The sequence below is a fragment of the Emys orbicularis genome, chromosome 6 (assembly GCF_028017835.1).
Source record: "Emys orbicularis isolate rEmyOrb1 chromosome 6, rEmyOrb1.hap1, whole genome shotgun sequence".
NCBI lineage: Eukaryota > Metazoa > Chordata > Testudines > Emydidae > Emys > Emys orbicularis.
Genome location: NC_088688.1, coordinates 99,200,277 through 99,219,071, shown reverse-complemented (window position 1 = coordinate 99,219,071; position 18,795 = coordinate 99,200,277). Strand labels below are relative to the sequence as shown.

The following is an 18,795-nucleotide window of genomic DNA, read 5'->3' as shown; positions in this document are numbered from 1 at the left end:
GATCGTGCCAAACCAATTGATCTCCTTCTTTGAGAAGGTAACATATTTTTTAGACAAAGGAAATGCAGTGGATCTAATTTACCTCGATTTCAGTAAGGCATTTGATACGGTTCCACATGGGGAATTATTAGCTAAATTGGAAAAGATGGGGATCAACATGAAAGTTGAAAGGTGGATAAAGAACTGGTTAAAGGGGAGACTACAACGGGTCATACTGAAAGGTGAACTGTCAGGCTGGAGGGAGGTTATTAGTGGAGTTCCTCAGGGATCGGTTTTGGGACCAATCTTATTTAAACTTTTTATTACTGACCTTGGCACAAAAAGTGGGAATGTGCTAATAAAGTTTGCGGATGACACGAAGCTGGGAGGTATTGCCAATACAGAGAGGGACCGGGATATTCTACAGGAAGATCTGGATGACCTTGTAAACTGGAGAATAGTAACAGGATGAAATTTAATAGTGAAAAGTGCAAGGTCATGCATTTAGGAATTAATAACAAGAATTTTTGTTATAAACTGGGGACGCATCACTTGGAAGTAACAGAGGAGGAGAAGGACCTCGGAATATTGGTTGATCACAGGATGACTATGAGCCGCCAATGTGATATGGCTATGAAAAAAAGCTAATGCGGTCTTGGGATGCATCAGGCGAGGAATTTCCAGTAGAGATAAGGAGGTGTTAGTACCATTATACAAGGCACTGGTGAGACCTCATCTGGAATATTGTGTGCAGTTCTGGTCTCCCATGTTTAAGAAGGATGAATTCAAACTGGAACAGGTACAGAGAAGGGCTACTAGGATGATCCGAGGAATGGAAAACTTGTCTTACAAAAGGAGACTCAAATTGCTTGGCTTGTTTAGCCTAACCAAAAGAAGGCTGAGGGGAGATATGATTGCTCTCTATAAATATATCAGAGGGCATATAAATATACCAGGGAGGGAGAGGAATTATTTAAGCTCAGTACCAATGTGGACACAAGAACAAATTGATAAACTGGCCATCAGGAAGTTTAGACTTGAATTTAGACAAAGTTAAGACTCCATCAGAGGAGTGAAGTTCTGGAATAGCCTTCCAAGGGGAGCAGTGGAGGCAAAAGACATATCTGGCTTCAAGACTGAGCTTGATAAGTTTATGGAGGGGATGGTATGATGGGGTAGCCTAATTTTGGCAATTAATTGATCTTTGACTATTAGCGGTAAATATGTCCAATGGCCTGTGATGGGATGTTAGATGGGGTGGGATATGAGTTACTACAGAGAATTCTTTCCTGGGAGCCTGGCTGGTGAGTCTTGCACATATGCTCAGGGTTTAGCTGCTCGCCATATTTGGGGTCGGGAAGGAATTTCCTTCCAGGGCAGATTGGCAGAGGCCATGGAGGTTTTTCGCCTTCCTCTGCAGCGTGGGGCCTGGGTCACTTGCTGGAGGATTTTCTGCACCTTGAAGTCTTTAAACCACAAGTTGAGGACTTCAGTAGCTGAGACATAGGTCAGGGGTTTGTTACAGGAGTGGGTGGGTGAGATTCTGTAGCCTGCGTTGTGCAGGAGGTCAGACTAGAAGATCATAATAGTCCCTTCTGACCTTAAAGTCTATGAGTCTATGAGAAAAGGAGCACAACCACCACAAGCTAGCAAGTAAACTTAATCATTGTATACTGAATCCAAACTTTAAGGGGGGTAAATCTCCCACATTTAGTACAGTGGTCTCAAAAAGCTTACCAGTTGAAAGTCAACTGTTGAGACGTCGACTTTACGGAGGCATGGCAGGCATTCCCCTTGTATATGGAATACTGCAGCAAGACTAATCACTCTCCAGTCATAAAGATTAACATTTTATGGTGGCCATTGTATGAACAATGTACGTGAATTAAAATAATCTATCTCCTGCTCTAATTTATGCAGCTGGTATTTGCATTTAGGCCTTGTCTACACTAGAAAGGGTTTGCCATATATCTGTAATGGAGACACAGCTTGTACTTTTGCCAGTATTGGTTATACCAGTTCCTCAAATGAAATAGGCTAAATAGCAAAAGGACTTTTTTGCTGGTATAACTACAACTACACAGGGCTCATACCAGAATAGCCAAGTTGGTAAAAAAAACAAACCACATCTCTAAGTGACACAGCTCTGCCAGAATACATTTTAAGTGTAAACCAGACCTTAATTAACTAGGGACATAGGTCCAGCAATTTGGGTTGGATAGATGCCTAAAAGTTGAGTTGCTTGCTCAAACATTGAGTCTGAAAACCTTAGAAGGTCACATCAGGATCACTTGTGAAATTTCCAGTACATCCTGGCTGGAGCCAAAACCACAAGTTTTGTGAGGAAAATAAAGCCTCTTTCTGTCCCTCTCCAAACCTGAGGTGCAGAGGCACATGGAAGTTGAACAAAAGAAGAGTTAACTGATTGCTTCTGAACTGTCTCCATTAGGTGTTTATATTCATAAAAGGCTGAACAGTTCAACACACACTTCCCTCAAATAGTAAAGTAATTTCTTATTATTATTCAACTATCTTGTCTGTATTTATTGTGCACAGAGTACCAACTGTAAAATCCCATAGTACATTGATGTTTGAGCTTCCCTATGTTCCCAGGCTTGCACTCCTTGGATTTGATGCAGTTTTGATTATTACCATACGGAAACCTATCTCACCCTTTCCTGCAGAAAATCACATGTAAAAGGGGGAAAAAATATCCTTGAATTTGATGTCACCCATCTCTCTCCTCCTTTGCAGGACAGTAGAGAGGGCAGGAGGTGTGGCATCTGCATCCAAGATCTGCAGGGAATGTCTTGGGTCTCAGAGCATCCTTGCCTCAGGGCCCAGGCTGCCACTGACCTCCTGCCCACATTTGCACCCTACACCCTACCAGGGTGCTGAGTGGGACTTAATGCTGAAACTGTCAACATTCACTCTTGATGGAATTTCAAATGGAAAGCACTGATTTTTTTTTTTTTTTTGATAATGCCAAAGAAAGTAACTTTACCCCTTGCTTCTCCCCTCTGGACTGACACACCTTTCTTCTTACATGGCATACTTGCGTGAAGAGACTTTGTGGTCTTAAACTGAAGGGGCAGAAAATTCCGTTCTGATTTTGCTCTCTCTATCTGTGCATACTGATCAGATTTGGCTGTTTTTGTGTTACTTCTATTGAATCTGTGTCTAAGAGTCACTGGAGATTACATGGATCTGTGTTTTTTTCCCCTCGGGAGAATTTCCATCCAAAGCACCATTGCCAAAACTGTAGATTCTATTTATAATCTTTTCACCTATAATTACCTTTTTGAGGAACTTTTTTCTTAGCTGGGCAGAGGAAGATGCAGAATGTGACCCATTTCCCTTAGAACTTGGGAGGTAATAGTAGTTGCAGTACAGCTTTTGCGACATTAAAAATAGGAGCAAATTATGCTGAAGCAAATTTGCCCCTTCTTGCTTGAGGAATCCAGCCAGTTCACTGATGCTGAGTAAACTACAATGCAAGGTGCCTGTTTATTGTAAATTTGTCCAGTTTTACACAGTGAAAAATTGGTCCATAGAGCTTGCAAGGATAAATGCCCATATTTAGGTTTAGTTACACCAGCACAGCCAGACAATTGCAGTATTTGGCAATAATCTGTGATAAATGAGATGGAAGCAGAGTTTAGCAGTTAGAAGAAGGGGGGGGGGGAGTCAGGAATTCTGGAGTTCTGATCTCACCACTCAAACTGAGTGCCCCATGGCTCTGGGCAAGGTCACTTAACCTTACCTCAGCTGTGGTGAAAAATGGGTGAAAACGTAAAGGAATATTATAATGCTTAATTAGTTAAGGCTAGACTGGGCTTCTCCAACCTGCCCAGTGTAAAGAGCAGCATATAGCTTTGCTGATCCAGGAGCAAACAGTTAAGGAATTGTGTCTCCCTCTCCCCATGTCCCCCATTTGATGAATCTAGTCCTTTAAAAACGCCTGGAAACAAAATGTTTCAGGTTGAAGTATACGTTAATTTGACTGGAAAGAATTTTTTTGATTTGCTGAAAATTCCAAATTCAGTTTGACACAAAACAATTTTTTTCCTGATTTTTCATAACTGCCAGCAAACTGAAAAATCAGTTATTCACCCAGCTCTAATCACTTTCTCCCTCTCCCCAGCTCATCTTTATTAGTTAGTACACTGCGGAGCAAAGCCAAGACTCCGCTCATTCCCACCCCCCTCCCTGCCCACCTGCACACCACCTGCTTACCCTTAGGCATCCAGACTCACAGAGTACGTCTACACTTACCTCCGGGTCCGACGGCAGGCAATCGATGTTCTGGGATCGATCCCGGAAGTGCTCGCCGTCGACGCCGGTACTCCAGCTCGGCGAGAGGAGTACGCGGCATCGACGGGGGAGCCTGCCTGCAGCGTCTGGACCCGCGGTAAGTTCGGACTAAGGTACTTCGAATTCAGCTACGTTATTAACGTAGCTGAATTTGCGTACCTTAGTCCGAAGTGGGGGGGTAGTGTGGACCAGGCCACAGTGAGGCAGGCTGCACAGTGGCATAGTGGGAGTGTCTTACTCTACTCTACTTACTTACCCTGTGTAGGTGTGCCTGAGTATATGTCTACACTGCAGCTGGAGGTGTAATTCTCAGCTTGAACAGACATACACATGCTAGCTTTGATCGATCTAGGGTGCTACAAATAGCAGTGTGGTGCAGGTAGCTTAACCTCTCATGTACTTGACTCTACTCAGATGACTAGTCTGTGCTACTGCCCATGCTAGCATGGCCACACTGCTATTTTTAGCATACTAGCTCAATTGGAGACAGGGTAAACATACTGACACCCCGGCCATGATCTGGCCTTTAAAGTTTGTAAAGCATTGTCAATCGGAAAAGTGCTATATTATATCTTTATTTAGTAGACACTCTTAATTAGCAGCCACTGCCCTACAGTAACCGCGCCTTTACTAGGCAAGCCACAGGGGAAGCATTTAAATTGAATAGCAGATGAGGTTTCTAAACAAAAATTTGGTATTTCTCAGAACTTTAGGAATGATCCTTTCCTTTTTCAATCATCATAGGAGAGCATGCAGTATTGCTCCACAAAGGAAAATCATTCTACGGATCTGCTACTCTGTGATTGTCAACAACCTGAAAAGAGATTAACATGGATTCTTATTGAATAGGTTTCTTGAAAAGTAATAAGTGGCAATTGCTTCTACTTAAAAAGGAAATTATGCCATTCAATAACTATATGTCTAAATTTGCAAACTTTTTTCCATTGGAATACTATGTATTGTTATCAAATTTAGCAATTACCGTACTATCTATTTATATTCCATAGCACTTATTACTAGCATTTTATTCTGGACTAATTAAACAGTCAAACATTTATTCCCTCTTAACAGAAGTACAACATACATTATAAGGAACTGCCTTTTCCTTGTTAATTACAGAAACTACTACAAAAAAGACATACGGATAGCTCAGAAAATACAATATATACAGAGAGAAAACTGAAGTTCTTGACCTGACTGCTGCCATTTAAAACACATAATATCACATTTTAAATAAATTTTAAGAGAGAAGTGGATTCGCTCTCTTCGAAGATAAGATCAGCAGCAGTAGGTAGAGTGCAGAATATGTGTTATTACTATATGATTTATCATTGGGAAAAAAATCTGTTTACAGCAGAAATGAAACCATCTCATTTTTGACAAGCAGGAAAATCTATCCAGATAGCTACTACGCAGATCACTTTAATATCACCTCTTCTTGGTTCAGTGCAAATAATTGCCAGAATGCTGCTTGACGTCTACTTTGCATTCACTGGGCACTTCCAGATGTGACCCAGTAGGAAACACACAGTAGCTGCTCAGGGAAATAAGAATAGCTACCATGGAACAGACCAGCAGTCTGTGTCTAGTCTTTCCGTTAATCTTACTAAACTACTTGTTAATCTCACTACACTAGTTACTTCAATAATCTCCTGTGGTCAGCAGAGATGTGATTAATCCACTTTTCCTCCTGATTTGCTGGAATACCAAATAGTAGTTGTTGTTTCTCATCAGGAAGTGAGTATTGATCCAGGTAGTGACAGCATGATCTAGTGTTAACTAATGATAGATTATGTTATCATAATATCTCACTGAGAACAAGATGTATGCGTCCACCAGTAAACAGACAAGGAGCTATAAGAAATCTTCCCTGATTTCCTGATAAAAACATAAGATTGGCCATACTGGTCAACCAATGGTTCATCTAGTTCAGATTGCTGTCTTCTGACAATGGCTGGTGCCATATGCTTCAGAGAGACTGAACAGAACAGGGCAATTATCAAATGATCCACCCATGGGTTGCATGCCTGCCCATCCTGGCTAATAGCCATTGATAGACCTATCCTCCATGAACTTTTATAATCCTTTTTTGAACCCAGTTATACTTTTGGCCTTCAGAACTTCCCTTGGCAATGAGTTCCACAAGTTGACTGTGAGTTGTGTGAAGAAGTACTTCCTTATGTTTTTTTAAAGCCTGCTGCCTATTAATTTCATCAGGTGACCCCTAGTTCTTATGTTATGTGAAGGGGTAAATAATATTTCCCTACTCACTTTCATCATACCATTCATGATTTTATAGACCTCTATCATATCCCTCCTTAGTTGACTCTATTCTAAGATGAACAGTCCCAGTCTTTTTAATCTCTCCTCCTATGAAAGTTGTTCCATATGCCTAATCATTTTGTTGCAATTCTCTGAACCTTTTCCAATTCTAATGTATCCTTTTTTGAGACGGCGTGACCAGAACTGCACTCAGTATTCAAGGTGTGGACGTACCATGGATTTATATAGTGGCATTATGGTATTTTCTGTCTTATTACCTATTCCTTTCCTAATGGTTCCTAACATTGTTAACTTTTTTGACGACCGCTGCACATTGCTCTCAGAGCACCCTCCACGATGACTCCAAGATCTCTTTATTGAGTGGAAACAGATAATTTAGCCCCCATCATTTGTATGTATAGTTGGAATTATGTTTTCCAATGTGCATTACTTTGCACTTATCAACTCTGAATTTCATCTGCCGTTTTGTTGCCCAGTCACCCAGTTTTGTGAGATTCTTTTGTAACTCTTTGCAGTCTGCCTGGGACTTCACTATCTTGAGTGATTTTGTATTGTCTGCAAACTTTGCCACCTCACTGTTTGTCTTTTCAAGATCACTTACGAATATGTTGAACATAGTCTCAGTACAGATCCTTGGGGGTCCATTCTCCACTATGAAAACTGACCATTTATTCCTCCCCTTTGTTTCCTATCTTTTAACTAGTTACTGATCCATAAGAGAGGACTTTTCCTCTTATCATATGACTGCTGGTGGTTTGATACTTTCTAATATTCAGTGACAACTCCACAACAGCAGGTAAAATGTTATCTCCTAGTCTTCCCTTATCAAATATTAAATACTTGATCATCTGATGGGGCACCTGTCTGGAACACATACACACACATAAAAAGGTGCAAATGGCAACCAGCACAAGTGAAAGATGTATGAAAAACAGAGTATTGCCATCAATACATCAATACATACCTGGCTTTCACTGTATAGTTGGTGTGCATAGCAATAGAAAAAGGTGTGTCAAAAGGAAAAATGGATATGGCTAAATAGTGTGGCAGGGTGTATTACTCCTTTAAAGGACAGTGGCACTTACAGCCAAGACAGTGAGGGTGCTGTCAAGGAGCACCATGTCTTACCCCTGGAGCTATATAAACAGGAAAAGAAGCTGTGCAAAGTAGAGGGGACTAGAGGTCACTCTGGTTGCATACTTCATGTTATCATTCTGATCGGAAAGACCAGAGACTTTGTTTTTCTAAGTATAAGTTTGGTTGCTCTGACAGAAGGCTCTGGGGTAAGGCCATTATGAAGTGGACTAAGCAGTTCTTCCCCTGACTTGACATCTAAGGGAAAGGAGAGAGCCAGCCTGTCTGCCTGCCTGTCTCCAAGAACAAGTAGAGAACTAAGATCTCTTGTGGCCCTGGTCAGTTTGGAGGCCTTCTTAAAGTGGACATGTGTCTTTTGGTTAGTTGGTTTTGGCTTCCCCTTCCTGGATCTTGTACAGAGACATAGCAGCATTGCATCCCTTTTGGCAAATGTTAGGGAAATACGTGATAGTGTAATATACAAATGCCCTACCAGTTTTAAAGTATGTTGCTTTCTAGGCATGTCAGTATCTTCCCGGTAGAAGGAAGAGCCAATGTACAGGTCTAGAGATGACAAATGGCTAGTGAAGACTCTGGGACAAAGGATGAGTACCTTAATACAGATAGATGACAATAAAAGGACATTGTGAGGCTCACACTTAGCTGTCAACTGATACTCACCTCTGGTGTACCCTGACACAGATTGTTTTAGGTTGTCTTGATCGTCTGCTCAACTGTTCCTGACCCCACAGTGACTCTTCTCTCTCCCTCCCAGCCTATTCCATGAGGCACTGCTCACTGGTTTCTCCACTTCTGCCCCCACGCAACCCTGCTAGACCCTGAGACAACTCTCCCCTTAGCTGGTGCCATCATCTAGGGAAGCCCAGAAGTCTGTAACACTCCTTTATTCAGTTTTCTATCTTGCATTTTTGGGGGTCCAGCAAGATAAGCCCAATTCCCACAAATCTTATCGGCATCTTTAGGGAAGCAGACTCTTTGTCTAACATTTCTCCTCAACACTCATTGAATAGCTAAATGACCTGAAGGCATTCCTTTTGACCCACTGCTGCTACTGAAGGCCAATTAACCTTATTTTAGGCTCTTATGCACCTTAGAATGCATTGCATGGTAACAGGATATCCCTTAAAGGGGATTTTGGTAGGGTTCACTTGGAAGTCCCTGAAGATGTCAGTAGAGTATATGTAACCAGCCACCGCCCAATCCACTATTCATGGCTCCAGGGTCTATTTTAGTGAGGGGAGTTTTCTGAAGGGAAAGCAGAGTCCTGAGTTTGACAGACTCTTCTCCAACCTTCACACAAAGCTCTGAGTTTGGGGTCTCATTGGAACCCAAACCCAACTGAGTTTCACCTGGTTTGGGTTTCACTATAAGAGTTTTGCACAGCCAGCCCTAGTTACAAGTAACTCAGAGCTCATCAATGTGTACAGAATAGCTCAAATTCCACTGTGAATTACCTTTCAATTGTCTACACCCTAAAGATAATGTTACGAATATAGAGACTGAGTGATAATGCCAATGCCTGAGTTAAGTCTCTGAGCATGTCCAATGTCTACTAGGTGTTTCCACAAACTGAAGCAATTTCAATTTGAACTGGCTACCTGTGCAGCTAATTCATATATAGTGGCCTCTTTTCAACTAAACTGTTCCCTGAATGCTTAACTCAACATTAGTTGCCACCATGTTGCCCAATTATCGAGTTTTGTTTGGCCTTTCTGGCGTTCCAAATAATCCTCCCTCATCATAGCTACTCTAAACCATTGTGCCAACTCACTCTTCATTCATCTGCCAGCTCAATACACTGAGCAACATTGGCTCCACTTCTGATGCCTCCTAAGGCATCCCACTATTAGCCTCTTTCAATGCTGATAACTGCCCATTTATCCTTTTTTTCTTCTTTTCTGTCTCTTAACCAACTATTAAGCCACAACAGAACTTTGTATGCCTCATGTTGCTCTCACAACTATGTAAATCAGGAATAATTCCATTGAAGTCAGTGTAAAACAAAGTAAAACAGTGAGAGTGCAGAATCAGGTTCCATATCTTTGCTTGGGTTTTCCAGGTTACAGTAACAACACCATGTAAGAGACAACTCCTTTTTCAAAAGCCTAAATAAATTACATGTACTCTATTCTTTTCTTCTTTTCAAAGACTACATAAATATTTACTGACAGTCCTTTATGTATTATTTTATTATCTTTTTCAAAGACATCTAACAGACTAGAGAAACACAATTCACCCTTACAAAAGCCAACCTTTTGTGCATAAGGCCTTGTCTACACTAAAGGGAAAAGTCAATCTAAGCTATGCAATTTGAGTTATGTGAATAGCGTAACTCAAATGAACGTAGCTTAGATCTACTTACCGCGGGTCCACACTATGCGATGTCAACAGGAGACACTCTCCCATCGACTCCCCTTACTCTTCTCAATCCACTGGAGTACAGGAGTCAATGGGAGAGCGATCTGTGGTCGATTTAGCAGGTCGCATTGATCGCCGTGCATCGATCGCCGCATGTTTATCCCACAGAAAGTGTAGACAAGCCCTAAGAAAGAAACTGCCCAAAATTCTTACTCTCCAAAATAAACTGGAGGGAAAGCAGGACTTACAAAACTGGAGGTGGAGGGCCAGAAGTGGAGGGGAAACAGAAAATAAAGGAAAGTCTGGAACAGAGCAGGGAAAGGAGAGCAGGAAAACACTGCAAGTAAAAAGCAAATAGAGCAGGGGTTCTCAAACTGGGGGTCGTGACCCCTCAGAGGATCACGAGGTTATTATATGGAGGGTCACAAGCTGTCAGCCTCCACCCCAAACCCCACTTTGCCTCCAGAATTTATAACAGTGTTAAATATTTTAAAAAGTGTTTTTAATTTATAAGGGGGGGGTCACACTCAGAGGCTTGCTGTGTGAAAGGGGATTTAGTGGTGGCTTTGGGTTGTTTCTAGCAACAACCGTGAAAAGTGTGAACATTTTTCCCGCTTTGGACAGGCAATGGGTGACATTTCTCTCCCCATTCCAAGTCCTCTATGGATGCTGTAGATCACCTTCATTTTCTTTTATGAGACATTGACAGGTATGCTCTTACATTACACTCTTCACCATGCTTTATAATTTTAATGGCTTTCTCAGATATTTCCTCAGGATCTTAGGTAAGGTTCACTGGTATATAAATTTGCAGGATGACCCACTTTAAAGGTGGCTACAATATTGGCCACCTTCTTCTCATCGAGTATAACATTTTTTAAAAAATTACATATATTTGTGGGTAGCTCAGTTATTTTATGCACTAGTTTCTCAGAGGAATACCATTGTGTCCCAGTGATTTACTGCAACTTAAGTTCTAGTTTTCTCTCTGACAGCACCACACCTTCATTAGCTGCAAAGTGTAGCCTTTGGATAGACATTTTCTTCTTAACTTCTCTGGTGAAGTCCAATGCTGAGCAATCATTTTGTTTCTATTCAATTCCCAAATCATTTTGATTTTCACATTTACTCCCAGGTGCTATAGCAGATCCATCATCTTTCCCTAGAGCATCTCACTTCTGATGTACTTTTAAATTTCTTATTTCTCCTCATATCTTTAGTCAGTCTTCTTCTTCTTCTTAGTCTTAGTAAAATCTTCTATTTATGTTCAAATAGTGGACCCAAATGCCCAGCCTGAGCAAACTGATAGGCGGTCTGCAGGGTTCACAGTGAATGAGACCTCTACCTTGGGCACAGAGGGCTTGTCTAATAATTATAATTAATAATAATAGTAGTGATAGGGCTTACCTGTGACAAGCTGACAATGTTGAACAAGGCTTGCCCCTTTCTGCATTGACTGAAAAGTCATAGTCAGCATCATCTTAATTAACACAACTCCTGGAGGTCATATTCTAACTCAGTGTGATTGTCTAGTGAAGAAGGGGAAGGTGGACCCTTTATATGGGCTCCCTGAATCCACCTCACATACAGTGGAATCAGACTCATTTCATTACCTTTGGAGATATCTACTCTAGGCGGGCAAAGCATAGCTTTTAGGGAGACACTCCTAACTTGAAATCTAGTAAACTTTTAAAAAATGAGTTAAAAATAGTTTCACTTACTACACCTGTCTCTCAGTCCTCCTGCCATTTTTGAGGTTTTACAGACACATTCTCCTATTTTTAAAAATATTTTTCTCTCCCCGGTTGCCATGTGAAAAACCAACACAAACCGGAAGAAACTGGCAACACCAACTGACTATGCTGCAGAAAGAGTGAATCTGACTATGAATCTGACTACGCTGTCAAATGCACAGAGAAACATTTTTCCTCAAATCCCTTCCAGTTATAGTGGGACTATTATCACAGGTAAGGTAAAGTATTTTCAGACAGCAATGGAATTTTGCAGATGACTGTGACCCCTTTTAATGGCTATGTGAATTGATTCGATATGGAACAATTATGAGCAGTCAGCATATTTTATCCACAAGAATTAAAGAGATGAAATATTGTAGATATTTTTGGTATTAAACTAATGATACATAGACAGGTGAGCTGTGGGGGTAATATGTTGGACTGTTCACTCTCCAAACCCTAAACTCGTATGGGGCCCAGGTCATAGCGAAAGCAAGGTACATGGTCTCCAGTGATTCTTTACTTGGTATAAATTGAGACAAAACCAACTCCCAGCTGTGTAAGTCAATCTTGAGCAATGTTTGAGCTGTGACCATCAGATCAGATATTATGTGTCATTCATCCAAGAAAGGTTATATTCCGCCATGCTATAGCTATAGATTCATCAGAACTGACAGGTTCAGGTAAGGAAAACATATTGCATTCTTTAAACTACACCTCTACCTCGATATAACGCTGTCCTCGGGAGCCAAAAAATCTTACCGCATTATAGGTGAAACCGTGTTATATCGAACTTGCTTTGATCCGCCGGAGTGCGCAGCCCCCCCCCCCCCCCCGGAGCACTGCTTTACCGTGTTATATCAGATTTCGTGTTATATTGGGTCACGTTATATCAGGGTAGAGGTGTAGTATTGTCTCAAGGTGGAGAAAAGTAGCATTTAATGTTTTCTTTTCCTCACTATTAGAAAGCATAACACAAGAGCATACACAGATAACTGGGCTCTCGAATAATGAAACACAGTGGACTTGATCTTGCAGGTAATGAGTGCCTTCTGTGAGGTGCTGTGCACTTTCTACTCTCCTTACTCTCACTGGAAGTTTAGGGTACTTGGCACTTTAGATTAGTGGTCCCCAAACTCTTTGTCACCCCCCCCCACCTGTAATGTAAACTGTTCGCATCACCCTGTGACCTGGGACTGGGAGCGGATCTGGGGGCTGAGGTTGGGGCGAGAGCCAGGGTCAGAAGGGGGGAGCTGTGGCTGGGGCTGGAAGCCAAAGCAGGGGGCCTCAGCTGGGGCCCAGGCCAGAGCTGGAGCCAGAGCAGAGCTGGGGGCACAGTGGGGCTGGGTGGCGCCCCCTTCTCACCCCCTGTGAGGGCTGGCCCGGGCCCTGCCATGCCCCCCACAAACATTCCTCCCCCACAGTTTGGGGACCACTGCTTTAGAGGCTCCCAGGCCCTGAGTGAAAGGAATTACAACAGTTTCTAAGTTTCACTTTCTAGGAACATCTTTAGAATCAACATTGAAGAATACAGAGGTGGAATATTTGTTTTAAATATATCTCACGGGATACACATCTCAGGTTTGTGATGAATCAAAGGGGACAGCAGGCATGCACCCCACCACCACCACATCATCACCCCATTACTTCTGGGCATAGATGTCACTCAAATAAGCCCATACCATTTTCTTAGTTCCTACTCATTAAAATGACCAGGTTTGTGGTTGTGAAGCAAAGTGGGGGGAGGAGGGGAGAGGGAGAGAGAGAGAAGAGAGAAGAGAAAGACATTAATCAAACAGTTTGTTTGACATAGTATATAGATAAAAGATCTTGTATCAACAAATCTCAATGAAATTTACAGCCCTGCTAGAGATTAGACCAGTTCAAGGGCCAAAGGTATCAATCTCAACCTGTAACGAAAGTTACTCATTAATCAAAATCTGTACCAGCAAATGATAGTACTTTATTGCTTTCATAATAAGGAGTTTGTAGCTAGCAACCTAGAATCCTCTCTCTATGGTGTAGCAATGACTGATAGCTCTATACAGAGTTTTTTCCCCCTTTCTTTTTGGTTTGTTTCTGACAACCAGAAAAGATAAGTGAGTTTAATATATAGAGATGAAGTTACAATCACAAATGCAGTCTTATGGGGATGTCTTAGAAATGACCTCAAACAGCTCTGAGGTCATTTATTCAATACTTGTTAATGGTTGCCTCCTCTTTAACTGAACCTTTCTGGCAATCAGAATTTCCTGCCTAGTGGTATATTGTTACCACTCCAGTAATATCACAAACTACTGCCATTTATTCAACTCTATCTATCTACATCACAGTGAGTGTCCTGATAGGATAGGGACTAAATCAACATACAAATTAGATAGATCAAATAAAGACAAATACACATGCTCCAAAAGGCTGGGACAAGGTCCTGTCATGACTCTGATCCAGAGAAAACAGCATCAACAAAGAGTTACTGAAAATGTATTACATTTCAGATAAAAATGCTTTTTTCAAAATGCACAATGAACCATTAAAACAAACTTTGTCATTTCAGTACAGTACTTGCAATAAAATTTAGAAAGCACAGATAGAGAAAGCATAGAGAAAATTATAGCCTCAAGGAGTGAAAATGTGATCTCAAGTGGGTTGTAACTAGAGCTGGTCAGAAAAACTTTGATAGAACCATTTTCTGTTCTGAAAATGCAGTTCCATCAAAATTGAAATGCTTCACGAAATCACCTTGATTTTGCTGAAATTTTGTTTCAGAGAAAAAACAGCAGGGGAAGTTCAGACACTGTTGAAACATCCTGTTTTAACATTTTAGCAATGAAATGTTTCAAATTTTTTAGAAATATTTTATTTTGTAATATCATATACAATTGTTATTGTATTATACTTTGTATTATAATATAAAATTTAAAAAGTTCAAATAAAAATAAAACATTTTGATTTTGTCCAAACAAAATGTTTTGATTGATCTCAAATATTTTTTCCCCTGAATTCTCTTTCATGGATAATTTAGAAATGTTCATGTTTCCCTCTGATTTGGGACAAAACCAAATTTTGAAATCCAAAAATCCTTCATAAAATGGAATTTCTGTCCAGTGCACAGATCTAGTATTAACATCCGTAGCCTGACATAATATAATAATATCTAGTTCTTATATAGGACTTTTCATCAGTAGATATCAAAGACTTCACAATCTTTCGTGTATTTCTCCTCACAACACCTCTGTGAGGTAAGGAAGGGGTATTATCCCCATTTCACAGATGGAGAAATGAGGCCTAGAGAGGCTAAGTGACGTGCCCAAGGTCACACAGGATGTCTGTGGTAGAGCAGGAAATTGAACTTGGGTCTCCCAAAGCCTAAGTTCTCCCAGCCCCACTATCTTGACTTTCATGAGTAGGAAATATCCACCTTTGATCCTTCCCACCATGTCAGAGAAGAGATTCTGTTTGTTAAACTTTTTATTTTAATTAAACTTTTCCTGAAATTGTGGATCAAGCACACACACAAACACACCCGTACATAAAATGTGGGTTCTGAACTTGGGTCTAATCCTGCAAAACATTATACATTATACTTAACTTTAAGCAAGTGCGTAGTCCCACAAAACTCAACGGGACAACTCACCTGCTTAAAGTTAAGCTCATAAGTAAGTCTTTGTAGGATCTGGGTCTTGGAGCCCTAATAATTCCTTCCTCTCCACCTGAGTTAACATAATAAATAAAATAGTACTACTACTTTGCACTTCTATGCAGAGGCCAGGAGAGCCTGGAATTCCTCCACTGCCAGTATCATGGTAACCACAAACATGTACCACAGGGTAGCAAGAACAAGCTGCCTTCCTCCCATGACACAACACTCATATGTGGCATATGGACAGCAGTGCTATGGTGCAGTTGGAGAATCATGCTATATGCTATATCCAATAGCAGAAATCGTTTTCCTGCAGTTATACTTACACCTATACTCAATTTATATGATTTTGTGAACTAGTAAAAATTCAATAAAATGCTTTCATTAGTAAGTATAGCGCAATCATTGAGCAATGTGAGTGGTTTCTATCAAAATCTGTTTGGTATAATAGCCATCATTTAATAAGTACCCTTTTCCCTTCCAGTGCCAAGCCGCAGCATTGACAGAGCCCAGCAAACATCACATCCAGCCTTCCCAGGATAAGCACTGTTTGTCACAATAGGAGGCTTTAGAAAGGAAATTATATATAACCAGGGAGGAAAGATTCCCTGCAACTAAACTGGAGAGTTCCCAGGGACTATGGTAGCCTCCACCAAAACATACTATACACCTAGCTCGAGAGACTTGACCATCCTATTTCAATACTTAGTTAATTTATTGGTAGTTTTAAACTGCACTGATTGAGTGCTCTGAGTGTACACATAAAAAAGGATCCTAACGGCCTATCAGGAGTCACAAATATCACCCCTTTGAACCCACTTATGCATTCCTTAACCCACCTCCTCATCAAGAACCTGGGAAAACAGGGACCTTGCATCATGCCCATAATATCAAAGGATTCAGGTCTGCTGGACCAAAAAGGGAAGCAAGTTCCAAAGTCAAGAGCCCTTAACTGAAAATACCCTATTGTATACACATAAATATGCCACTACTGTATGTCAAGGCTTATTGAGGAGATTTTAAAATTATGCCAGAAATTAGAGTCATGCTGGAGTCAGGGACAACAATGTGCCTTTCAAAGGGTTAGTGATAAGGCTCAGTGATAAATATACGAAAAATCTAGGAAGTCTGGTTATTGCATAGTCTCTGATCAAAGCCCAGCAACCCTGGAACCATGGGCCAATACCCAAGTCACTCCCTATCCTGATTGGTGACCTACCCATACAGCACATACTCTTATCTGTGCTTGAAGATAAGGCATCTCAAAATCTCGGAATATACTGTTATTTGCAAATTACCTTTGGTCTGTGTCCTTTTTGTTTTTCAATTGCAATTTTTAAAATTAGAGAGATGATATTCCACTGAAAATGTATCTATCCTAAAATTAAACATCTTCTTACATAACAGTTTCAAAAATGTACATTTTCCCCTCAAGTCTGATGACAATCAAGCCATCAAGTCTCAAAACGCTTACTTCAGTTTAGGGCCCTGCTCTCATCTGAGCTACATGGGTGACCTTGTGTGGAAAGAGGGTTGCAGGGCCAGGAGTCCTACCAAGTGTTCAACAGAGCACTAGCAAAGGAGATCAAGACTGTAATGGCGGGCACAACACAAACCCAAAAGGCTGGTCTCACAACTGTGGAAATGGCCAACACAGGGTAGCATATATGATCACCTGAAGACCATGCTGTTCTTATTCAAAGGAGCAGAAGCGTTGGCCCCAGCAAATGTCCCCTCCAAACTGTCCTGGTCCTTCTCCACTATGCCTCACATACATCCTACTGCAGAATAGGACTAGGCAGTGGCCTGGCTCCATCTCACTTGCTGACCAGGGTCAGAGTTGGTCCTACATTAGTTTAATCTCTCTTTAAAGCCTTTGGATGTGTGATCTATGTCCTAAGAAACATGTGTCTTTGAAGACAGGATGGTTTACCATAGGCAAAGTTTTCAGTGAACTGGGAAATATGACTATCCTGTTATTAAACTGCAGTCATTTGCCTAATTTGACTCTCCCTTCTTCCAAAGCCTGGATATACTATGACTAAAATACTTAATTTAGGCCATGCAACACAAATTAAGGACATAGTTAAAATCTGTTTGGGTAGCCAAGATCTTCAGTCCAAGCTTTAACTGTGACTGTTACATGTTTAAAAAAAAAAAAGTTTGCTTGTGTTTCTTATGTCAGACAAAAAGCAACACAGGGTCAGATGGAATAGTTCATTATCTAACACACCATATCTGTGTGCCTACTACTGTCACAAAGACATAATTCTGGTCTCCATTCTCTTGCTTCATGATACAATTGACATTGGAGTCAATGGGAATTATCTGTATCACATGGGGTCTTGGAGGCAGGGCACCCAGACCGGAAGGTTTTTTTCCCCCTTCCTCATATGGACCATGGTTATGTCCCTTCCCCTCCCCACTGATGAAACTTTATTCTATAATAAAACATTCCCCAAGAGCACCGCAATAGGAAGCACTCATTATACTGGTAAGGAGTTTACAGACCCTTCCTTAGTCCACATAAAACTAAAAAGAAAGTTTGCCTTTTTCTGAAGAAGATCATAGCAGAGCAACTAAACGATTAGCATGAATCAGAGCCAATGGCTGCCTTTATACTTACCATGTACCACATGCTTGGCCACTTGGGATCATTGAAATAAGTGGATTGGGTACCACCAGGTTTATAATCCCTCTTTATCCTTCTTTTAACTACCTGTTGTTGTATCCACTCCACCTGCCAACAAGAAAAATATTTGGTAAGTGTTAGAGTTCCATGGAGATTATCAAGAAATGTGAGCAATCTTGGGAAGTTTCCCATTACTGAAGTCCACGTCTATTTCACGTTAAAGTGTTAATTTTGGCAAAGGGAATGCAAAGCTCACCTTGTCGTTTAGTTCGCAGGAAAATATACCAATTTAGTTAGTACTACAGGTTGCCATGCACAACTATTTAAATCCCCTGCTAACAGGACTTAATTAGCTATTGAACAATGCCACTGCATATTTTATTATTCTTTATTAATAATAATAATTAAAAAAAAAAATAAACTGACCCCATTTTGTATTTATAAACACAAAGATTAATAGTTACTCAAAAGAAAAATGAATGGGATTTCCAAGGGTTTTTCTTTTTTTCTTTTTCCTTTATTTAAGTTGTCAACTGCTAATACTAAAATGTATTAAAAAGCTCTATTTAACCAATATCTGAATCAACCTCATGAAAAGACCAAAAAATAAGTTATAATTCATTGCAATGAGATTATTTGTCACGATTCACTCAGTTTTCAAGAACTGTATTTTCTGTAAAATTAAAGTACTTCCCAGGAAAAAGCAGCAGAGTACAGGGTAATAGGTTAAATTACAACAAGAAGCTCAAAATATAAATGAA

At 40.7% G+C, this 18,795-nt stretch overlaps 1 protein-coding gene across 3 annotated transcripts in view; it reads right to left on the bottom strand.

The window, feature by feature from the left end:
- PCSK5 (proprotein convertase subtilisin/kexin type 5) overlaps positions 1-18,795 on the bottom strand; it is a 295,761-nt gene that overhangs the window by 217,221 nt on the left and 59,745 nt on the right. For all 3 annotated transcript variants that reach the window (XM_065407021.1, XM_065407022.1, XM_065407023.1), the window contains exon 3: positions 18,029-18,142. In XM_065407021.1, the coding sequence (XP_065263093.1) occupies positions 18,029-18,142 (114 nt within the window). The remainder of the gene's footprint in view (positions 1-18,028; positions 18,143-18,795) is intronic.